The sequence below is a fragment of the Rhipicephalus microplus genome, chromosome 9 (assembly GCF_043290135.1).
Source record: "Rhipicephalus microplus isolate Deutch F79 chromosome 9, USDA_Rmic, whole genome shotgun sequence".
NCBI classification, from domain to species: Eukaryota; Metazoa; Arthropoda; class Arachnida; order Ixodida; family Ixodidae; genus Rhipicephalus; species Rhipicephalus microplus.
This window is the reverse complement of record NC_134708.1, coordinates 42008542-42028906: the sequence shown is the minus strand read 5'-3', so window position 1 is coordinate 42028906 and position 20365 is coordinate 42008542. Positions and strand designations below refer to the sequence as shown.

The 20365-nt window shown below is 45.2% G+C and overlaps 2 protein-coding genes and 1 long non-coding RNA gene across 3 annotated transcripts in view; all 3 read left to right on the top strand.

Annotated features, from left to right (window-relative positions):
* LOC142772238 (uncharacterized) overlaps window positions 1-1405 on the top strand; it is a 30778-nt gene extending 29373 nt beyond the window's left edge. The window contains exon 7 of the mRNA XM_075874433.1: window positions 1270-1405. The gene's annotated coding sequence lies outside the window, so the exon portion shown is untranslated. The remainder of the gene's footprint in view (window positions 1-1269) is intronic.
* LOC142771315 (uncharacterized) lies at window positions 1295-7986 on the top strand. Its single transcript, XM_075872795.1, has 2 exons — window positions 1295-3123; window positions 7592-7986. Exons 1-2 carry the CDS (start codon window positions 2168-2170, stop codon window positions 7893-7895), a joined length of 1260 nt encoding a protein of 419 aa, XP_075728910.1. The 5' UTR covers window positions 1295-2167; the 3' UTR covers window positions 7896-7986.
* Window positions 7987-11686: 3700 nt separating this feature from the next.
* On the top strand, window positions 11687-19160 carry LOC142771314 (uncharacterized). The gene is made up of 3 exons (XR_012885864.1): window positions 11687-11944; window positions 17268-17482; window positions 18616-19160. It is a non-coding gene; the product is annotated as an uncharacterized LOC142771314 (long non-coding RNA).
* The last annotated feature ends 1205 nt before the right edge of the window (window positions 19161-20365 follow it).

The following is a 20365-nucleotide window of genomic DNA, read 5'->3' as shown; positions in this document are numbered from 1 at the left end:
CGGCTCGCATCTCGAATGACGGCCACGTTCGAATAATGTCATTGCATAGAATTTTCTATGCCTACTTATACAGACATTTGTCAGTGAAATTCACCACAGGCTTCTTCGGTGAGTCGTCTACATAATAGCTGGAGGGTGACGACCACTCACCGAAAGGTGAGTACGCCATTTTCACTGTGAGATGCACCTAAAACGTGCGACGTTTTCTGGCGTTCAAAAACGTGAAATGACACTTCATAAATCAAAACAAGTATTAGTATCTCCTTGGTTTTTGGGACTATATTATTGCAACATCTCTTTATAAATAGCATCCGTAGAAAATAAAGGGATATTTTCTGTGATTTTTCACACCAAAAGCATAGACGCATTTGTGGGACTACGTACTTCACCTGAGGCATACACCCACTTTCTTCGGTAGCCTTACTATCCATGCCACAGAAAGTTGTCCCCGAATCTAGCTGAAATAGTTGAGACGTAATTGCACGATGACTTCTGGCGTTTCTCACTGTAATGAGGCTTCTGCGGTCGGAACTTATTTTTGGCCCTAATTCCATCTCAAGTAGTAACATGACACATTTAATGTAAAGATTTTCTTACGCCCGTCAACTTTACATTTGTTGTCCACCTCGGAGGAAAAATGGCTAGAGTCCTCGGCTGCTCACCCGAAGGTCGGGGGTTCGATCACAGCCATGATGGTTGCAATTCGATGAAGGTGAAATGGTGGAGGCCCCTGTACTGTGTGATACGACGATGATGATGATATGTTGGGTTTAGCGTCCCGAAACCACCATATGATTATGAGTGACACTGTAGTGAAGGGATCTGGAAATTCCGACCCTCTGGGGTTCGTTAACCCCAGGGGTTAACCCCAGGTGGCCACGCGAAGACCAAATGTGATCACGTTGGCCTAGAGCATCTTCGCCTCCATCGAAAATGCAGCCGCCGCAGCCGGGATTCGATCCCGCGACTGGCGGGTCAGCAGCCCAGTACCTTAGCCACTGGACCACTGCGGCGGTGCACTGTGTGATGCCAGCGCACGTTATAGATCACCAGATGGTCAATATTTCTGGAGTCTTTCCCTACGGCGTCTATCATAATCATAGCACGATTTCAGGACGTAATACGTCCGATAATATTATATTCTATAAATATAGTATGATATATTTCTTATATGATATTATATACTATAATATATAATAATATAATATATTATATAGTATCAAATATTTATTATATATATTATACATTATAGTATTATATATTTTTCAGTCACACTAGATTACTCTGGAATGCGGCTGACTGTTCTTACTGGACCTGCTGAGCAACCATGGAGGTCTAACGCTTCATCATATTCCATAACCAAGCGGGTGCGTCATCATGGAAGGCCCGCAAGGAGGAACCGGTGTTCACCTCTTACCCTGCACAGCTTCTGATCAAGAAACGTGTCAGATCGTCACCGAGCTGGTTAGCTGGAACAATTTTCTCCGCGGCTTGCGATTCGAAATCCGAGAAGACCACGAGAGATGTAACCAGCTACACGTAACTAACACTGCCACCGCAGCACCGTATGTGGAAAGTTCCGTCACAAAACCATGGTCAGAATGCCTGGAACTTCTTGGGTGGATATTGACGACGCACCGGTGCATAGGCAGCGTCAGCCTTGCGCTTTCTTCAACGGAGTGTAGAAGCCTGCCCCTCCTGAGCGCCCTTTGTCAAAACAGGTGTATCAAAAGCGTTACAGTAGCTAGGATGAATACTTGGACCGCTAGCGCCATTTCCACTATACTGCCTTGCCTGACCAACATTGAAAAACTGCAACTCACGCCCGTGGAGGTACCTCTGGATGTCCTTGTAGGCCCTCTGTGTGCACTTCTGGAGTCGTCGGTGTCTCTCAGTAGCCTACACGTAGAGGGCACGTTTGCGGAAGACAGGATGGTTGACACGCTCTTTAAAGCCTTGTTAAAAAACCCCACTCTAACAGAGCTTCACTTCCAAGACATGTCAGTGCACGGTAGTCTGTATCCGCAATCTGTAAAGGAATTCCTCGCCTCCACTACAATGCTAAAGGTTCTTTACGTGAGCACTAAAACACCGTCAATACAAATGGCTGTACTCGAAGGCCTCTTGGGAAAACTGGAGCATCGAGAAGCTATCGCTCGACTTGTTCATGGTGATAGAAGAGACCACGGCTCTGATATCGCGAATAATCGAGACTAAGCCAGTAATACGCATGCTAGAGATTTCGAGACCACTTCCTTTACCACCTGTTCATAGAACAGTTTACGACTGTTGGATTCGTCCTCTCATGGAGAACGACACTCTGGAAGAAGTGAGACTCCCCTTGTACGCACTGCATCCCGAAACGTGGTCCGCTTTCTTCCGGGCGCTGCCAACTAAGGAAAACCTGAAGAAGTTTCACATCAGCTCACCATTTTACCTTTCTCGACTAAACTGGCTTTGCGCAGAGCTGAAACATAGTGGATCGGAAGAAAAAGTTTCCCTCCAACGTTACACTAGTGCGTACGACATTGAATTCCTACAGTCGAAAGTGTTTTCGGCAGTCGATTTGTCGTTGTCGCAGTATGAACAAAAGTTAGCCGTCTTGGTTCAGTTACCGAATTGTCAGCAGCTAACGTCCGTCCGAATCGATTTTAGGTTTGACGACCCCAGGATATCGATTCCATTAGCCGAATTTTTGAGATCGACTAGAACCTTGCAAAAACTAGACATTCGCGTGATGTGTGTTCGTGGAGCAGGTGGGCGAAACCAATGGTGGAAGCACGTGCTTGAGTCGCTGTCTCTGAACAAGACGTTGACGAAATTGGTGCATACGTCTTATAACATGACCATCCAAGACACCGAGGACATGGCCGATTCGATCAAGCGGAATACGTGCATACGGCGACTCTCCCTATTCTACACACCGCCGGAGAATAGCAGCGCATTCATTCGGCGCCTTTCAAAAGGTATTGAGGAGAATTACAGGCTAACCGACGTTAAATACTCGGGATACTGTGAAGAGCAACTGGCCAGTGACTGGTTTGCTGTCCAGGAGACAACATGGCGGAACTCAGGTCTCGTCTCACGAGCGGCTCGAATAAAGCAAGCATCTTCATTGGACAGGTAAGTGTAAAACAGAAGCGAAGCCATTTTTTTTATGTATCATGTGTCCAGAGTTGTAGGCTTCTTGGCGTCTGCTTCTTGTAAAGACGAGTTTTAACTAGTGTTTAGTGGTCCAGTCTCTTACTAAAAATATTAAAATACCACGGGTCGGTTGAGTACTGCATGTATGCCTGTCTTGGGACGTTTATGGTGAAAAATTCGTAAACAGGTGGGTAGAGGCTGCAGTTGGCGTTTGAACAAGTGATCTGTTTGAACAAGGCTTTCAAGGCTATAACAAAAAATCAAGTTCATTTGCCGAAACGTCGACTGCAGTACTTACCTCCTGTTTTCAAATTTGTCATCGCAACCATCGACTGTCTCTTTATTGCCTTGTTTAGGAAGTTTATTTATTTATTTATTTATTTGTTTATTTATGTAAACCCTCATGATCAAGGATATTGAAGATGGGAGTGATTATAATAAACGACGTACTATATAGAAACAGATCAGATTATCGTAGTACACATTTTTCTAATTATACAGGTTCAGCTAGTCGTAACAAGGACATGTATAGTGTTCACAAACTAATTATAAATAATGATTTGAGAAATGTGCTAAGGCTACAGGCATGTATGCAGCAAAATAAAAATCTAGTCATGGAAAACGAAATGCATACACGTTGCGCAAAAAATAGAGAAAAAACAAAGGAAAGAGAATCCAGCTATACAATGCTAATTAAACTTCCTCCAAACACATGATTGCGTTGAATTGTTACAATGTTACAATGTAATCAGCAACGTTGTTCCTTTCAGTTGATGTTGAAGGGATGAATGACTAAAAGAATCCTATTTTGTGCTATCTTTCAAGGCCAACTTTGTAACGGTGGTCGTTAATAGAAGGTATGCATTGTGGCCACAAAATTATTTCGTTCTGGAGAGTTGAATGATATATGTTATCAAAAAGAGCGAGACGGGCAATTTTGGACGATGAGATAGCGGTGTTAGTGAACGATAGAATTTCATGACAGACACACATTTGCGGTACGATTTTAGTTAGACAAGATGGAGCGAGCTGAATTATATTGCACAAGTTCTAAAGAGGTACTTAGTTTGTCAGTAATAGAACCACAAACAGCGCATGCATATTCTAGTTTTAGACTTACAAGGGTTATTTACAGAAGTATTTTTCGGGATGAAGGGGTATTCAGAAAAGTTACGGCGTAGATAGCCAAGGGTGCGGTTTGCAATCTGAGTCACGTAGTCAATGTGGGTGTTCCAAGATAGGTTAGAAGTTTTATGTGCGCCTAGATATATGTACGAGCGAACACATACAAGACGAAAATCTTTTAGGAGGTGCGCGTGCATGATGTTAGAAGAACTTGACACACGCATGGATTTACATTTAGGGTCGTTGCTCCATTAACTATTGTTTACACTAGTTAGCTACGATATGTAAATCAGACTGACCGTGAGAATAATCATCGACACTGGAAATTTCGCGAAATACAACACAGTCGTCGGCGAAGAAATGAATGGTAGATGTTAGTGAAGGAAGGTCGTCACTATAAATCAAAAACAAAAGAGGTCCAAGCGTTGAACTTTTCGGTGCACTGGAGTTAACGTTTCGGTGTGATGAATTATGGTCGTTAGCAACTACGAACTGTGTCCGGTTAGATAGAAAACATTTAATACACCTAAGAATGTTAGTGTCACAATTTAGTAGACTTAGTTTATAAAGTAAAAATAAATGTGAGGCTTTATTATATGCTCTGGCGAAATCCAATCGGCCAAACATGAATGAATGAGAAGACGATGAAGTTTGTGAGTGAAGATCGCGAGTTGAGTTTCGCGAGGTAATGATTTTCTATATCCCTGCTGGGTTGGAAGGAAAAACGTATTGTAATCAAGAAACCTAACGAGATTGTTGGAAAAGATGTGTGTTCAAGTAGTTTACAGCTAGTACTTAAGAGTGAAATCAGACTGAAGAAAACGTCCAAGAAAGAGCCACACAGTTCATCTATAGCGATTTCCTATGCAGCTCAGTGCGAGACCGGCAAGCTCGAGCTAACCATTAGCCGAAAGAGACCGCTCATCACGTTTAAAATTTCTATACCAGTTAATCAAGGGACACTAGAATGTCAGCGCTATCGAATGGATTTCATTCTTCTCCGGTTGTTTAACGCGTCAAAGACACGAACTAACAATCACTCCTTTCTGTTCTCATAACGACAGCTTTAAGTATTTTTTTCCGAGAGCATTGACAGATTTAAATAACATTAACAGCAACATCACTCAAGCAACTTCTTTCTCAGCATCTTGATCGTTTCTTGATGGCTGAAACGTGATCATTTATTTTTCATTATTACAGTCTGTTTGCTTCTCCGTTTCCTGTCGCTTTGTTTCATTTGCATTTACTGTAAATGCAATTTTTGGAGTCATTTAGCATGATTTTGATATCTTTAGTGAATGTGCTTGGCATTATTATTATTATTATTATTATTATTATTATTATTATTATTATTATTATTATTATTATTATTATTATTATTATTATTATTATTATTATTATTATTATTATTATTATTGCAATCTTCCTGTACAGAAATTTTATAATAAATTTTTATTCATGCATTGCATTCCACCCTACTAAAACTCCTGAAAATGGGTAGTGCTACTAATAAATAAATAAACAACTAAATAAATAAATGAATAAATGGGACAATACTTCGTTGCGAGACTTTATTGTCTGGCTTGTGAAGTGGCCCCACTTTCTCGATTTTCCATTGTATAGACAGAGTAGGTGAATCCAAAGGCTGCTGAAAAAGTTTAGCGAGAAGCACCTAAATATTGGCCTTGGTGTTTTTTTTAGAAATTTCTTGCTCATAAGTCATAGCCCGCTGGTGAGTGATTGCTCAGAAAATCGATAAGTTTGGCAATGGCATCTATGTCAACAGTCACTGGAGACATAACACAGTACCACGTCGCCGATTTTTTTTTTTTTTTGTGACGAAGCTGACGTTGGCCAAGCCCTTCTCAGCATCCGAGAGCAATATTCCGAAGCAGCGTAAGCCCTTTAGCCCGGCCGACGGATAGCCTAGAACAACAAAATTCTACTGGCGAGTGGTTGGAAGGCGATCACTACAGGAGGCGGAAATTTTTTTTCGCAAATGTATCGTTAAGAGTTGAAGCGTATTGTTTCATTGGTGCATGGTTGCCTCTATATATGGAAATATATGTTTGCCACGTGAGGGTTTGATAACGCTCCAACACTTTTTGGTGTTTATCTTTAACAAAGTAGGTATATCGGTACATATAATGTTGTATTTCGCGTTTTCTAGTGCCGCTAAGTTGGTGTCGAGTGCAGCTTTATAGTAGAACCAGCGTGTACTGTTAGGGGCGAGTTTGGCGGAGCGATATAGGCGTGTACGATATATGCGAGCTTTTCCACACCAAGTGAACATGCCTTTTGGGCTGAACTGATCAAGGAGTAAGACCGTTCTGAAAGTGGTAGGCAAAGAGACTGCGTACATTCAGGAACGTTAGAATTGTTGTTTGAATCGCTTTGCATGCTCACGACTCTCTTGTGGCTTTAACAGTGGTGCGGCATACTACAGCGGAGCTAACACTCAGATGCACCTGTAATTGGGCAAAACGATCGTCTTCGCCATAGCACGATTGGTAGTGCAATTCGTGGTTAACTCGAAAGTGGGTTACTACATTAGCCGAGCCAGTTTGTTTGGTCTTTGAGCATTTGTTTTATTTATCACATAATTTCTGCTCTTTAAATCAATGCCAATACAACCATGATTTCATAATAATTTTTTCTTCCCTTAAAATTGTGTGAAATAACGGTTGCGTGAATCCATGCGCATCGTTTTCTTCATGCATTTTTTTGGAGATAAAAGTGACAACTAAACTGTTCAATCAATCACAATGGAGCGACGAGAGTTGGTAAAGAAGGCAATTGATGCTGCCTTGTACAAACAATTATGCAACATTTTTATTGACAAGAAACAGTGCCCTTTTTTATGAGTAATGCAGATTTTATGAAGCTATTTTTTATTTATTATTATCAATGTCAGTTATTGAACTTTAGCAGAGTGTTCACAAGAAGGAATAAGTACTGCCTTATCGAGAAGAGCTGGTCTGGCAGCAACATCTGGTTTCGCTCTCATTGGCCCTTGTTCACTATCATTGGCTCACAAGCCTGCAAAATATGTTACACCAGAATACGTAATCAATGGCTTCCATTTCCGACGAAGTTTTTTGCCGGAGAAGTAGGTGGATATTGTGCGACACTTTTTTGTAGCCGATATTCCTTCTGCCGACTGTTAGTCCCCCTGAAAATGCGTCTGACTTTTTTATTTACATTCTCCCTGTTTCTCGAGCTACAATAATCAAGTTTTGAAGTGCTAGTACAAAGTTTATACTAGCGAGCCTCGTATGAGAAAACGCGACTTTCTCGAATGGCAAGCGATCGTCCCGTGCAGGTACGTGACGGGAGCCGTGGAGCGCGTCGCCCGACACCCCGCCCTGCTGGACGAGGTTGCCCTGAGAGCTAAACTCGACCGTGCAGAACTCGCGGTCTTGGTACGAGACCGCCTGATGCAAGTACAATCCATGGACGGTTTCATGAGGGCCGTTGGAGTAGTAAAGGAACGTGTCGTGTGCCACCCTGCCGAGGACGGCCGCATGCAGCTGGACGACCTGAATGAGGACTGCTGGAGCCACGTGCGGCGGTACCTCGTGACCGATGATGTCAGGCGCGGTGCAGTACAGGCTGATAGTGCATGAATACGGAAGCAGCTTGCTTCTCACGTGGACGTGTGGTGCCCAGTTTAACGTGATTTGACCTGTATTCATTAAAAACGTCATATCTAATCTTTGAGGACTCTTAGGCTTTTTTTTCAAAAGGAACCGCCACGGTAAGTAGTCTAGTGGTGATGGCTCTCCAGTTCTGACCTCGAAGTCACGTGGTTTAATCCCGGCTCCAGCAGTCGCATCTCGATGGAGACTCACTGAGAATCTCGTGAGCCAACTGATACTGAGGTGCGTGTTAAAGAACACGTACTTGATGGACAAAATTTGTGGAACCCTTCGCTACGGCATCGCTCATAATCGTTCGTAGTTTTAGGACTTAAAACGTCCCGCCGTGGTGGACTAGTGGCTAAGATACTCGGCTGCTGACCCGCATGCCACAGGATCGAATCCCGGCTACGGCACCTGCTTTTTTGATGGAGGCGAAAATATTGTATGGCCGTGTGCTCAGATTTGGGTGCACCTTGAAAAACCCCAGGTGGTCGGAAATTTCGGAGCCCTCCACTACGGCGTCTCTTATAAGGATTACGTTGTTTTGGGACGTTAAGCCCCACATATCAGTCGATCAAGTGATCCTCGGTAAGTATAAAGACGAAAACCCAAGATGCCTCCCGAAACGCGAAAATTTGTCCACCGACGTCAACCGTCGTGCCGCGGCGTCGGCGTCAACGCGAGCAATGCGAAAATTCGTCGAGTGATGACACCTCATGATATCACACCGACGTCACATATCGACAAAAACTGTTACTTCAACACGACGTGACGTGACCACGCGATTTCATGTAGTCCTCACTTGGTAATAGCCTGACAAAAATTCGAAGGAACATAGAAACGGCGGCAAGAGAGGTCCAGGCCATCCGGTGCGTTCTCGTGCTCGTTTATGGGACCTCTGCATTTCGTCACGCCGTGAACCAACTAGACCAAGAACGTGTTTTAGCTTAGTGAAAGCATAGAGTTTCCTGAAGTTAAGTTGAGAGGACTTGGTAACTGTAATCGTTCAGCGACTATGGGAATGATCGGTAGTACACGCATTTTCCTATAGTCTTTGAACTTGCGAGCTTCGAACGCATTTGTGACTTGTTTATTGCTGTGTTTCGGTTTCGTTTCGAAGAAAACAATGAACCGTTTTGAAATTTGTGACCCAATTTGAATTGGTGAGCTTTAATGGCTGAGGGGGCGAATTGCAACTGCTGATAATTTGCCCATTGCCGTTTATCGGCAAAGCAGCTCCAAGCCACGCGAAGCCAAACGGAGCCGAAAGTACGAAGATTGGGCAAATCCTTCTACTACTCGTAATTCCCATGCTCGCTGAAGCGCCATGCGTTGCAGCTCCCCTAGACACTAGCTCCAGAGTTCCCAATAGCGTGTTTACAGGTAACTCTATGGCTGAAAGGTGGGTAGATCATGGAGGCCGTGCGAAACCAGGTGATGTGCAGATAGCTTGCAATGCCTCCGATCCCGAAGGTATTGCGAAATGATGATGTGAGCAAAAAATAAATAAATAAACGCCACCCGCATCTTCCCACGGGGGGAACTCGAGTAAATAGGGCCCGCAGGTTTAGAATAACGTTCGCAGGCGTTGTGGCCGTGTCCTTAGTTGCGGTCGCCATATGAGTTTTAGAAAAGCGTTTGATCCCCCTCGGGAAAATTCTACGGAATTTCGCCCCGACCGCAAACCCAAATGCACGGAAGCTACACAGAGACCTTTGCGGGCCGCGGTCGCCGCACGCTATTTCGAAAATTCTGCGGCAGGCCACAAGCACGAATGGCGGCTGGCATTACGACGCATGCGCAGTGGCAGTGACCGCACCGCAAGGGCTTGCGGTGTGCTATTCTAAATCTACCTAATGCGTCGCAGAGTGTTTGCGGTATGGCGTGAATGTTGCGTAAATGGGTATGGTTTGGGAATGCTTAATCGTTATTTCTTTTTTATTATTCTTATTTATAAAAATGAGAACGCGTTTCTTAGTCGCATGATGTCCCGCTTCGTAAGTCAGCGCGATCCACACCGTCCCTGCACATACTCACGCCTCGCGTATCGTGTCCCTTGCTTGCATCTCGTGCCAACTGCCCAGGCGTCCGTGCTTCCGTCCATCCGTTCGTTTTTGCTTTCATCCGTCCGTGCGTCTGTCTGTCTGTCCATTTGTTCATCCGTCCATATGTCTGTATCACACTAGTGCTGCCTGCTGAGCGAGTCATACAACTATAGGTAGTTACAAACCGGTCACGGACAAGCATGGACAGACACTCAGCTTCAGGAACTTGGCCCTTAAAATTCACTTACTACTCGGCCAATCCCCTCCATTGGGTATGAGCCATCTTCGGAGGAAAACTACAACAAGAAATACATCAGGTACACTTGTGATCCTTTATGTCACCCTAAAGAAGTGACTAAGTACGCGAAGCATTCAATTGTTCCAGTGGCAGGGCATCAAACTTTCTCACCACTAGCGCCCCGCTGGCGGGACAACATTGTCGATTGGTATGCTATGCGAAAGCAAAAAGCATTCACGTTGGCCTATCACAATGCATTCCTCGGTGCCGCTTCCCACCGCTGGAATCCGTTCTGTTGCTCTTCGCTCGCTGGTGACGCTAAAGAAGCGGGTTTGATCCCGCCCGCGGCAGTCAAGCTTGAAGAGTGACGGAATCGGAAGCATGCGTGCTATGGGGTGTGATAGCTCGTTTCAAAGCATCGGGTGGTTGATATTATTCGCAGCTCCACAGTACGGCATGCCTTATATAGGCTCATAATCATATCATGATTCACGAGCGTAAGACTCAAGAAATAATAATATTGATTGATTTGTGGGGTTTAACGTCCCGAAACCACCAAATGGTTATGAGAGACGCCGTAGTGGAGGGCTCCGGAAATTTAGACCACCTGGGGTTCTTTAACGTGCACCCAAATCTGAGCACACGGGCCTACAACATTTCCGCCTCCATCGGAAATGCAGCGCCGCAGCCGGGATTTGAACCCGCGACCTGCGGGTCAGCAGCCGAGTACCTTTGGCACTAGACCACCGCGGCGGGGCAGAAATAATAATATTATTATCCTTTTGTCGCTTTTTTTGATTACCAATTTCCTGTGTTTCTCACGACGGGAACGATCCAGGTTCATTTTGTTTCACTTATAAATGGGGATATTAGCCACACTTGACAAGAACTTAGCCGTCAGGTATGTGTTTACAAGAACATTTGTATGTTTGCTTTTCTCTTTGTTCGGTTGCCTCGCCGTGGTGGTCTAGTAGCTAAGGTACTCGACTGCTGACCCGCAAGTCGCGGGATCAAATCCCAGCTGTGGCGGCTGCATTTCCGATGGAGGCGAGAATGTTGTAGGCCCGTGTGCTCAGATTTAGGGGCACGCTAAAGAACCCTAGGCGGTCAAAATTTCCGCAGCCCTCCACTACGGCGTCTCTCATAATCATAAGGCGGTTTCGGGACGTTAAATTCCACTTATCATCATCATCTTTGTTCGGTAGTTTTTGTTCCTACAGGTTATCGCGTGCTGGCGTGCAAAGGCAGTGACGACGATGACGTCAGCGGAGGCGCACGCAGGGCGAGTGCTTAGGCATGCAGGCCAAGATTTTCTAGGCGACAAGAACAAGAACGAATCGGCTGATTTAGTGATAGCAGCATCATTCTTCTGCTGCCTTCCCCCGGGATTCTCCCACGCTTCTGGACAGGTGGCAGCACCCACAGCTACTCCTGGAAGCGTTTCGTGCGCAAGCCGCTAGCTGGCGCCTGTCGTTTCAGACAACAGAATCGACCACCGAGAAGAGGGCGACGTGAACACGTGCTGTGCAAAGGTCACCCTGTCGTGCCGCACTTCTGTCCGTCACTGAGCGTAACCATTAGTCGTGGTTATTAAGAATGTGATGACGGTGAGACGGTCACCACCCGCGTGCCTTCAGCCGTCCCCGTCCGAGCCTCGCAGCACCGTAATGGCCACGAACCAGTTGCGTGAACGAAAAGCAACCATGTCATCAAGAAGCACGCGGGCTGTTCACGAAGGATTTCTTCTTCAAGTGAGCAAGTTTACTTTATTTCAACTGAATGCAACGTTCCTTTCATGTCTAACGGCGGAATTTTCAGCATTGGTTCCACAAGACGAGCCAGAAGGAACCTGTAAGAGAACACACTGGCGACTCTCCCTGCCCTACTCCGTCCTTCGCTCGGTTCCTAAACGTTCCCAGAACCGAACCCGGAAATGGAAAGAACGAGCGCGTTAATCTCTTCCGGCGTATCCAGTCTCAGTTGCAGCTCAATTCACGACGCCAGCTGGTCGTTCACGTGACGCGAGGAATACCTGTCGTGATCGTCGCCTACCCTGGTTCGGTATGCCGTTGCATGCTCGGTCTCTCTTGTCTCGCATATTCGCCCGACTGTCATGCGCGATATATTTATTACACTTCGTTTTCTCCGCTTGCGACTGAGCAACAGCAGCGTGTAGTAGACACGCGCACTCTGCCTGATCCATCTAATCAATACTAGTGGAATCGTTGCGATAAACTCCCCTCCCCAATGCTAAATATCACTTTTTGATTCATTTGTGTGGGAAACTGAATTAAAGAAACGGCAAGGTAAGAGTTTGCGACGCAGTACTGCTTTTTGCCTCGCGTGAGCCCTGCAGCAGGCAATATCAAGCTATCACTACTCTTATATGTCTCGCACATCCCAAAGGCAGACGCGTGGCTGCTGCGCGGGAAAGCGTCAACCTTTCAATCAACTTTAGTTTTGACAGTGCCATCCGAGTATCTGTCGAATCAGCATTTGAGGCTATTAGCCACGCACTGGTTTGTTTCCCTGTCACATGCCCCGCCGCGGTGGTCTATTAGCTAAGGCACTCGGCTGCTGACCCGCAGGTCGCGGGTTCGATTCCCGGCTGCGGCGGCTGCATTTCCGATGGAGGCGGAAATGTTGGAGGCCCGTGTACTCAGATTAGTGTACACGTTAAAGAACCCCAGGTGGTCAAAATTTCCGGAGCCCTCCACTACGGCGTCTCTCATAATCAAATGGTGGTTTTGGGACGTTAAACCCCACAAATCAATCAATTCCCTGTCACATGTGCTCACGACAGTATACAGTCGTCAGCATTGTTAGCGCGAACGTGGGAGTGCGTGCCAGACACTTTGACAGCGACGCCTATCTATACATCAGCTTGACTCCCGGCACATGTAGCAGTATACGTCTGCTACGAGAATATTTATAATCCCACGAACCACGTCATCTTAGCGCCGCTTCATCGAAGACGCTAGCTTATGGTGCTCCGCGTCCAATAGAAAGATATAACCCCACCGCAAACAAACCGCGCATGTGCGAAGCTTCGTATCATCATAGGCATAGAGTTCCCTAATATACACTAGAGGCGATTATGGCGCTAGTGTCTATGGGAAATGCAACGCACAGTGCTTCAGCGAGCATGGTCGGTAGTACACACATTTGTCTAATCTTCGTACTTCTGGCCTGCTTCTGGCTCCGTGTGTGTTCGTGTGGCTTGGAGCTGTTTTCTCACGAAACAAAAAATCAGCAACTGTTCAGCGGTTGCGCTTCACCACCTTGTTCTTCCAGACTTACCTTTCCAAATCTGGTCACGAAGTTCAAGGGGTTGAATCCTTCTTTCCAAACAAAAGCAATAAACGAAGCCGCAAATACGATTCGCCGCCCGCAAGCACGAAGACTAGGCAGATGTGTGTATTACCCATCATTCCCATGGTCGCTGAACGATTGCAGTGACAGAGCACCTCTAGTTAATTTTAGGAAACTCTATGAGCACAGTTAGGCGTCGCTGATATAGACATGTGGCCCGCGCTCTTATTTTCTCGCTAGGCGTGTCCATGAGTGTTAGTAAGCACATGCTATTTCTCTAGAAGAAAGCTAGCATTATATTTTCCCCGCTTTCATTGCTAGGTCAATTGTAATAATGTCCTTCGGAGGAAGTGCTCCATTCGAGACGAGCTCGAACTGGCACACGTTGATGATGTCTACAGATTAAGAAGTTATACAAGCGACGATGAAACGTGCAGTTGTTCACTACGCTCACTATATCTGGGCTTTAACAGCCAAAAACCATCATACGATAAGAGACGACGTAGTGGAGGGCTCCGGATATTTCGACCACCTGGGGGTTCTTTAAGCTCCACTCACCTCTCACAGTACACGGGCCTCCATCGTTTTGACTCTATCCAATTTCGACCGCCACAGCCGTACGTCAATCCTGAAATCGAAGTTACCAACCGGTATCTGTAGTTAGGGTCGGTAACACGGTAAGTTGAACTAGTGGATCATTGTTCATGTTGAAATCCTGTGCAGTGCCAGCGCCCACGAATAAGAACAAAGGACGGGATAAAGGTGTTGATTTTTTCGTTTTTTTTTTTTTGACGTACTCGTGAGCTCTGCTCAGTATTTCAATCGTGAAGTTAGAAAAGGAAAGCACGACAAGTGAGTGCGGACATAGACGATACTAGTGTTGTCCAATACGTCATGGGTTGGTCTTGATGTCATGCCCGTGATATCCATGCCTTCACTTTCCAACATTTATATATCAACTAAGTCAAAGAGTGTTTACTGAAGTATAATTCACGTTGAACCTTGTGTCATAATCTTTAATTACCCACCCGCAAAAATAAAATATGACCCGAAGTAATTTCTGCGCATTAATTTTTATTTTCTTCGTGATATCTGCTCTTTTCCTTGAAAAATGCCATTGTGGTATTAAAGCCTTAAGGTAACCGTGTAGTTTCAAGGTCCACATAACTGTTTTTAAAGTAAAAAATTATGCATACTATATTTGTTCTCTATCTTTTTTTTTCGCTTTTTATTAATTCGCCGAAAGACTGATTGTATTCTTACTGTATGGTTATGTCGGTGTTAAATATGTCATGGCAAAATTCATTTCCGTCTAGAAGGCATCATACGTGCCAGTGTCAGCTTTCTTCTCTCACGCACTGTGTTACGCGCGCATCTGTTTTACATGTTGCTCGAATGAAATTAAATGGAAAAAAATTGGCCCCGTATTTGCATGTAATCTGCAAATGTCGTCGAAAGACGATAGTCTGGCGTGTGGAGAGAGTGAACAAGACATTTGTTTGATGTTCTGAGCAAGAAAAATTGGTGTATGGTATTCTGGAGGCGCTGCGTTAGAGTGCCTCGAGCGTGCAGTGGAGGTGAACGAACACATCAAGTCACGTCACACGTGACACATAAGCGCCATCTGGCAGTTGTCTTAGAAAACAAAATGCGTGGCTCTGAGACGAATGTGCGCGCCCATCTTTGAGGTGATAAGGTGTAGAACGCAAGGCGATGGATAGGTGCCGCCACCGTTTCGTTTTAGCAAAGCGTTGGAAGCACTCGCCTTTCCGTGCAAGCGTTGCATGGTCAGCGCAGCGTGATAGGTGCTACGGTCCTTAAAATTACTTATGTATGCTTTTTCTAGTAAGAGACGCACATGCAAAATATATACGTTTTATGCTGCCCCAGACATGCGCAATAATTGCTTTTAGGGGCGAAGCTCCTTAGGGCGTGCGCTGTGCGTCCCCTGTAGCCGGTATGTAGCCACCTCTAGTTTAGTTCTTGCAGTGTTCACTAGATGGCGGTACCGTCCCCTGTATGTAGCCACCTCTAGTTTAGTTCTTGCAGTGTTCACTAGATAGCGGTACCGTCTCCTGTATGTAGCCACCTCTCGTTTAGTTCTTGTAGTGTTTACTAGATGGTGGTACTTGTAGCTGATCATGAAAAGATGCAAGATGTTATAAACTAGAAAGCGGTACTTGTAGTTGATGAAAGACGCGAGATCTTATAAAATAGGAATGATGTCACATATGACGCGTGTCATTGGTTGAAGGCAATCGTTCGATTTAGTGCGGCGACGTACGCTAGGGGGAGCGATGTAATAAAATCGAGTGGGCAAAATGTACAGAGGATTCATGGTTTACCAGGTTTACCTCCGGAGCTTCGCCCACTCATCATCATTCACTTCGTGGATATGGCGGAATTTTTTTTAATTGACAATTCACAAGCATGAACACTCAACCTTGAGCAACATAGGTGGGCACTGCGGATGGGGTCAGCAATTTCAAGTACCCAATGCCGTTCAAAGTGGACAAACAGACAAATGTACGGACAGACAGACAGACAGACAGACAGACAGACCAAAATTTTTGCGTCGAAGGTTCCCAAGAAAGACCATCATCTTTAAAACATTATTTTTTCCTGCAGGACTCGCTTATCGTATATCGGGCGTCTCACACGTCAGGGTATACCTGGCGGCCGCTTCGTGGACCTGCTGCGATAAGGGATCTTTTGAGGGCCATATTCCACTGGTTTCAGGTAGCGCCGGCATGAGCGTTTCTAGAAACACTCCCAGAGCATGTGTGCGAGTGTCACCGTGTGTCCGCACGAGCGGCACGTGTCGCTGGCGTACACGTCGGGATAGAAAACGTTAGCTTTGGTGGGGTTGGGGTACGCGCGCTTTTGTAACAAGCGTAACCTAATTCCTGACTTTTTTAGGGCCGAACTCGGTAGGGTGTGGGTCCTTGTTGCAGTGGCAGCCACTACTAGTTAGTTTCAAGAAGTGCTCACTACATGCCGTCGTGCGAATATGTTCTTGGAAATAATATAACTTGATGACTTCCGTGGTTTTCGTATAGTTGACGTTTAAAAAGAATAGATGGCGCTGTCCTAAGAAATTCACTGCATATGCACGGAGTTAATCATCATGAGTGAGGCAAAACGTCCGTCTGTCCGTCACAGACAGACAGACAGACAGACAGACAGACAGACAGACAGACAGACAGACAGACAGATAGATAGACAGATAGATAGATAGATAGATAGACAGATAGATAGATAGATAGATAGATAGATAGATAGATAGATAGATAGATAGATAGATAGATAGATAGATAGACAGATAGATAGATAGATAGATAGATAGATAGATAGATAGATAGATAGATAGATAGATAGATAGATAGATAGATAGATAGATAGATAGATAGATAGATAGATAGATAGATAGATAGATAGATAGATAGATAGATAGATAGATAGATAGATAGATAGATAGATAGATAGATAGATAGATAGATAGATAGATAGATAGATAGATAGATAGATAGATAGACACTTCGCCCCACTCATCATTATTCACTCCGTGGATACGCCGTGATTTTTTAAAATCTGAAATTGTGTCTGCTGTCTGTCAGCTCTGCGTTTTAAGCCCAATGAGGCTACGGCAGGCCAAGTCTGCATTGTAATCATGCTCTTTGAAAATGTTAATAAGCTATGTCATTATTTTTATTGGAATGAATATTTAAGGGATAGCTGCAAAACCTCCTGGCATGGCTCCAGCTGTTTTGCAGGTGACGCTACACCAGTCTTGGTCCTGCGTCTCTACCACGGCACTTTTGATCGTGTCTCAGAGAGGACAGCCTATCTGCAGCCCCAAGAACTGTGGTCACGTGACCTGAAACGAAACATCACGTGTGACGTCATGGGTGGAGTGGCACGTCGGTGTAAATCCTGGAGCTGGCACTGGTGATCCTAGAAAAAGTAGAACCGAAGCGGTGATGCGTTGGTTTTTATTTACTTAATTATTCAAATTACCTGCCGCGCCCGAAGGCATTACTACAAGGGGGGGGGGAGATACGCAGGATAAGGTATTCTTACGTAAGAATAACGATGAAAACAAGATTAACATAAAAAATGTAGCTATAACTGCAACAGTATGTCTGTGAGCGATGTTTCAGTGCGACACTCACAATCACCGGTGGAAGCCGACTCCAATGGGGTGTGAAAAAAAAAACGAGTGTTGGTTGACATTTGTTCGCTTCTAACTTTGAGATGCGAAGTAGCTCTTCAACTAGCCTGTGTAACGCTGTCCCTCCATCCGCACCGCGCTTCCCTGGCCGCAGCTGTTGGGGTGGTGCCTAGTAGCTCACGCCTTCCCTCGCAGTGCGCGCGCGTTGACGTCACTCTCTCCCTACAGGCTGTCACCGCTCGCCGCGTCTAGCTTCACCCTCTCCACCACTCGCAATGTTTGAGCGCACATCGAGCGAACAGTCTATCTGCGATGAAACTCATGTAAACGCAAGGAGTTTCGCTTCAAACGGTTCTTCCAGCGCCCGCGTCGACACGCGTTTCAACCTGGTCAATGACGTGCGCACCACTGCTCCTTCGCATTCCGTCAGGGTTCCCTTCGGTGAGATGGTCCATAATTTTTCTCTTATTTTCAGAGAGCGGTCACATCTGGTTACTGCCCCCTACTAAGATATATTACACGGACATGGGGTTGTAACCGATACAATTTGTATAAGTGTAAGCAGCTGCTGGTCTGTGTTTATTAAGGCAGTTTGCCTTATTTTGCCGAGCGTCATAAGGACAGCACATCATAAAGTTCCTGGTTTCAGGGCCGACATAGTCGGGGAATTCAGCTGGGTGCTCGTGGTGTTTGGAAGAAAATACTGAAATTGAGAAGGTTTTCAAGAGGAGGAAACCAGATTGCGTATCGAAGCTTTTGCAGTCGATAAAAAATCATGTTCGTGGATTTGGCGTTTCTGTAGACATCAATCTTGATAAGCATTCTTGAACATGGTGTTTGGGTGCTTCACAATGATCAATAATAACATGAACCTTCTAGAAAACCCACACCAGCCCTTTCTTTTCTTTTTATTTTCGCGTATCTTTCTTTCATTCGCAGGAATGACACAACTGAAGCGACGTTCACTGTATCTTCTCGTCACGCTCAACAGTTTTTGACTAAAGCATCCTTCAAACGGCAACGTTCTGCTTCAAGCTGTGCGCTATCTTCGGTCGCTGCTTCCTGTCGGCCACCTTGTTGTCACTCTTCGCTCTCCAAATCAGCTGGCGAACACGGAGCCAGCCTTTTTGGGTCGATTCGAACTTCATATGTGAACCTCTGCTTTTTTGTCAATGATTTTGCTGCTCTTTTCTAAGCAACGCGGTATCGCTTTGATGATTGCTTGATGCTTTTTTTTTTCACTGTCTTCTCCTGGCATGTCAACACGTTTGACATGCGTAGAGGACTGCGTATCAAATACGATGCTGCATTTGTGTTACACAGTTCGTGCTTTTGCCTTCTCTTTATTGGAAAGCACACAACATACGTTTACAAGTACGTCGTATCACGATACTACATACTCCTTACCGCGTGGTGCTAGACACGCTTATAATTATTTGCTTTTGCATTCACTGATCTTGTTTCATAAAAAAATTGATGTTGTTGTTCTGCTCTTTATTTGTGTGTGTGTGTGTGTGTGTGTGCAGCGCATGTTAACATTCCAAGTAAGTAGAACAAGCGTTTTTAACACTTTGAGAAGCTATATACAAAATTTTGTACACGTTTTTGTTACATCCCATAGTGGCTCAGAAGGAGCCTAATTAATCTAACTTTGATGAACTAAACTTTTTGCGTGATAAATTCGTCTTCGTTTAACTTAGTTGTGCAGTGCAGCGTTGCACGCACTCACTTTTCTGAAAGTGCTACTCTGTTCAACTAGTCCTTCGACGAGCCGTTTCCCGCGAGCCTCCTCAAAAGCATAATTTTTCTCTGCTCAATGACTTCAAAATAGGTAGATCTTTAGCTACAGTTTAATCGGAAAGAGCTACTATAGCGTATAAATTGGCGTATTATGGCGCTTCATTGACGTTTCATTGGCGTATTAGAATTGGCGTATAATATTGTCACAGTACTTTCGTCTCTTTTCTTTTTCAATTAGACGTCATAAAATCTACAAAAGCCACAACGACTACGGCATCACCTACTGCGACGGCAAGCAGCCAAACTATTACATCAATGGCTTCGAGCACCATCACAGCGGCCAGCGTCAGAACTACAACGACCACTGCGAAGCCGTCCAGCCCGGCGACGACTCCGACAAGTGCGACGACGCCAGTGAAGACAACTTCTAGTACGACGCTTACGAGAACGTCGACTAGGACAACTACAACCACTACGCCAAGTACAACCACTACGCCAACTACAACCACGACGCCAACTACAACCACGACGCCAACTACAACCACGACGCCAACTACAACCACGACGCCAACTACAACCACGACGCCAACTACAACCACGATGCCAACTACAACCTCGACGCCGCCACATTCAACCAGGATGCCAACTTCAACCACACCACAGACAGGAGGTCTTTTCAGTAGTGAGTCTGACTCGTGCACAACGTGGGCGTTTTTTTCTCACTATGATTGCGTGGTCCATTGTTATATTGCGCATCACGAGAACAAAAACTGTGACGAATGTATTTTGTATTCCCGAGCTCGTATCCCCGAGCCTCGTATCCGGGTCTCGTATCCGCTTTTACACAAAACTAAGCAAGTTAGTATTGAATATTGATGAAATTTTGAACGCTAGAATAAAGATCGGCAAAAAACGTGAAAAAAGCCGCGAGCGCCATGTTGCAATAAAG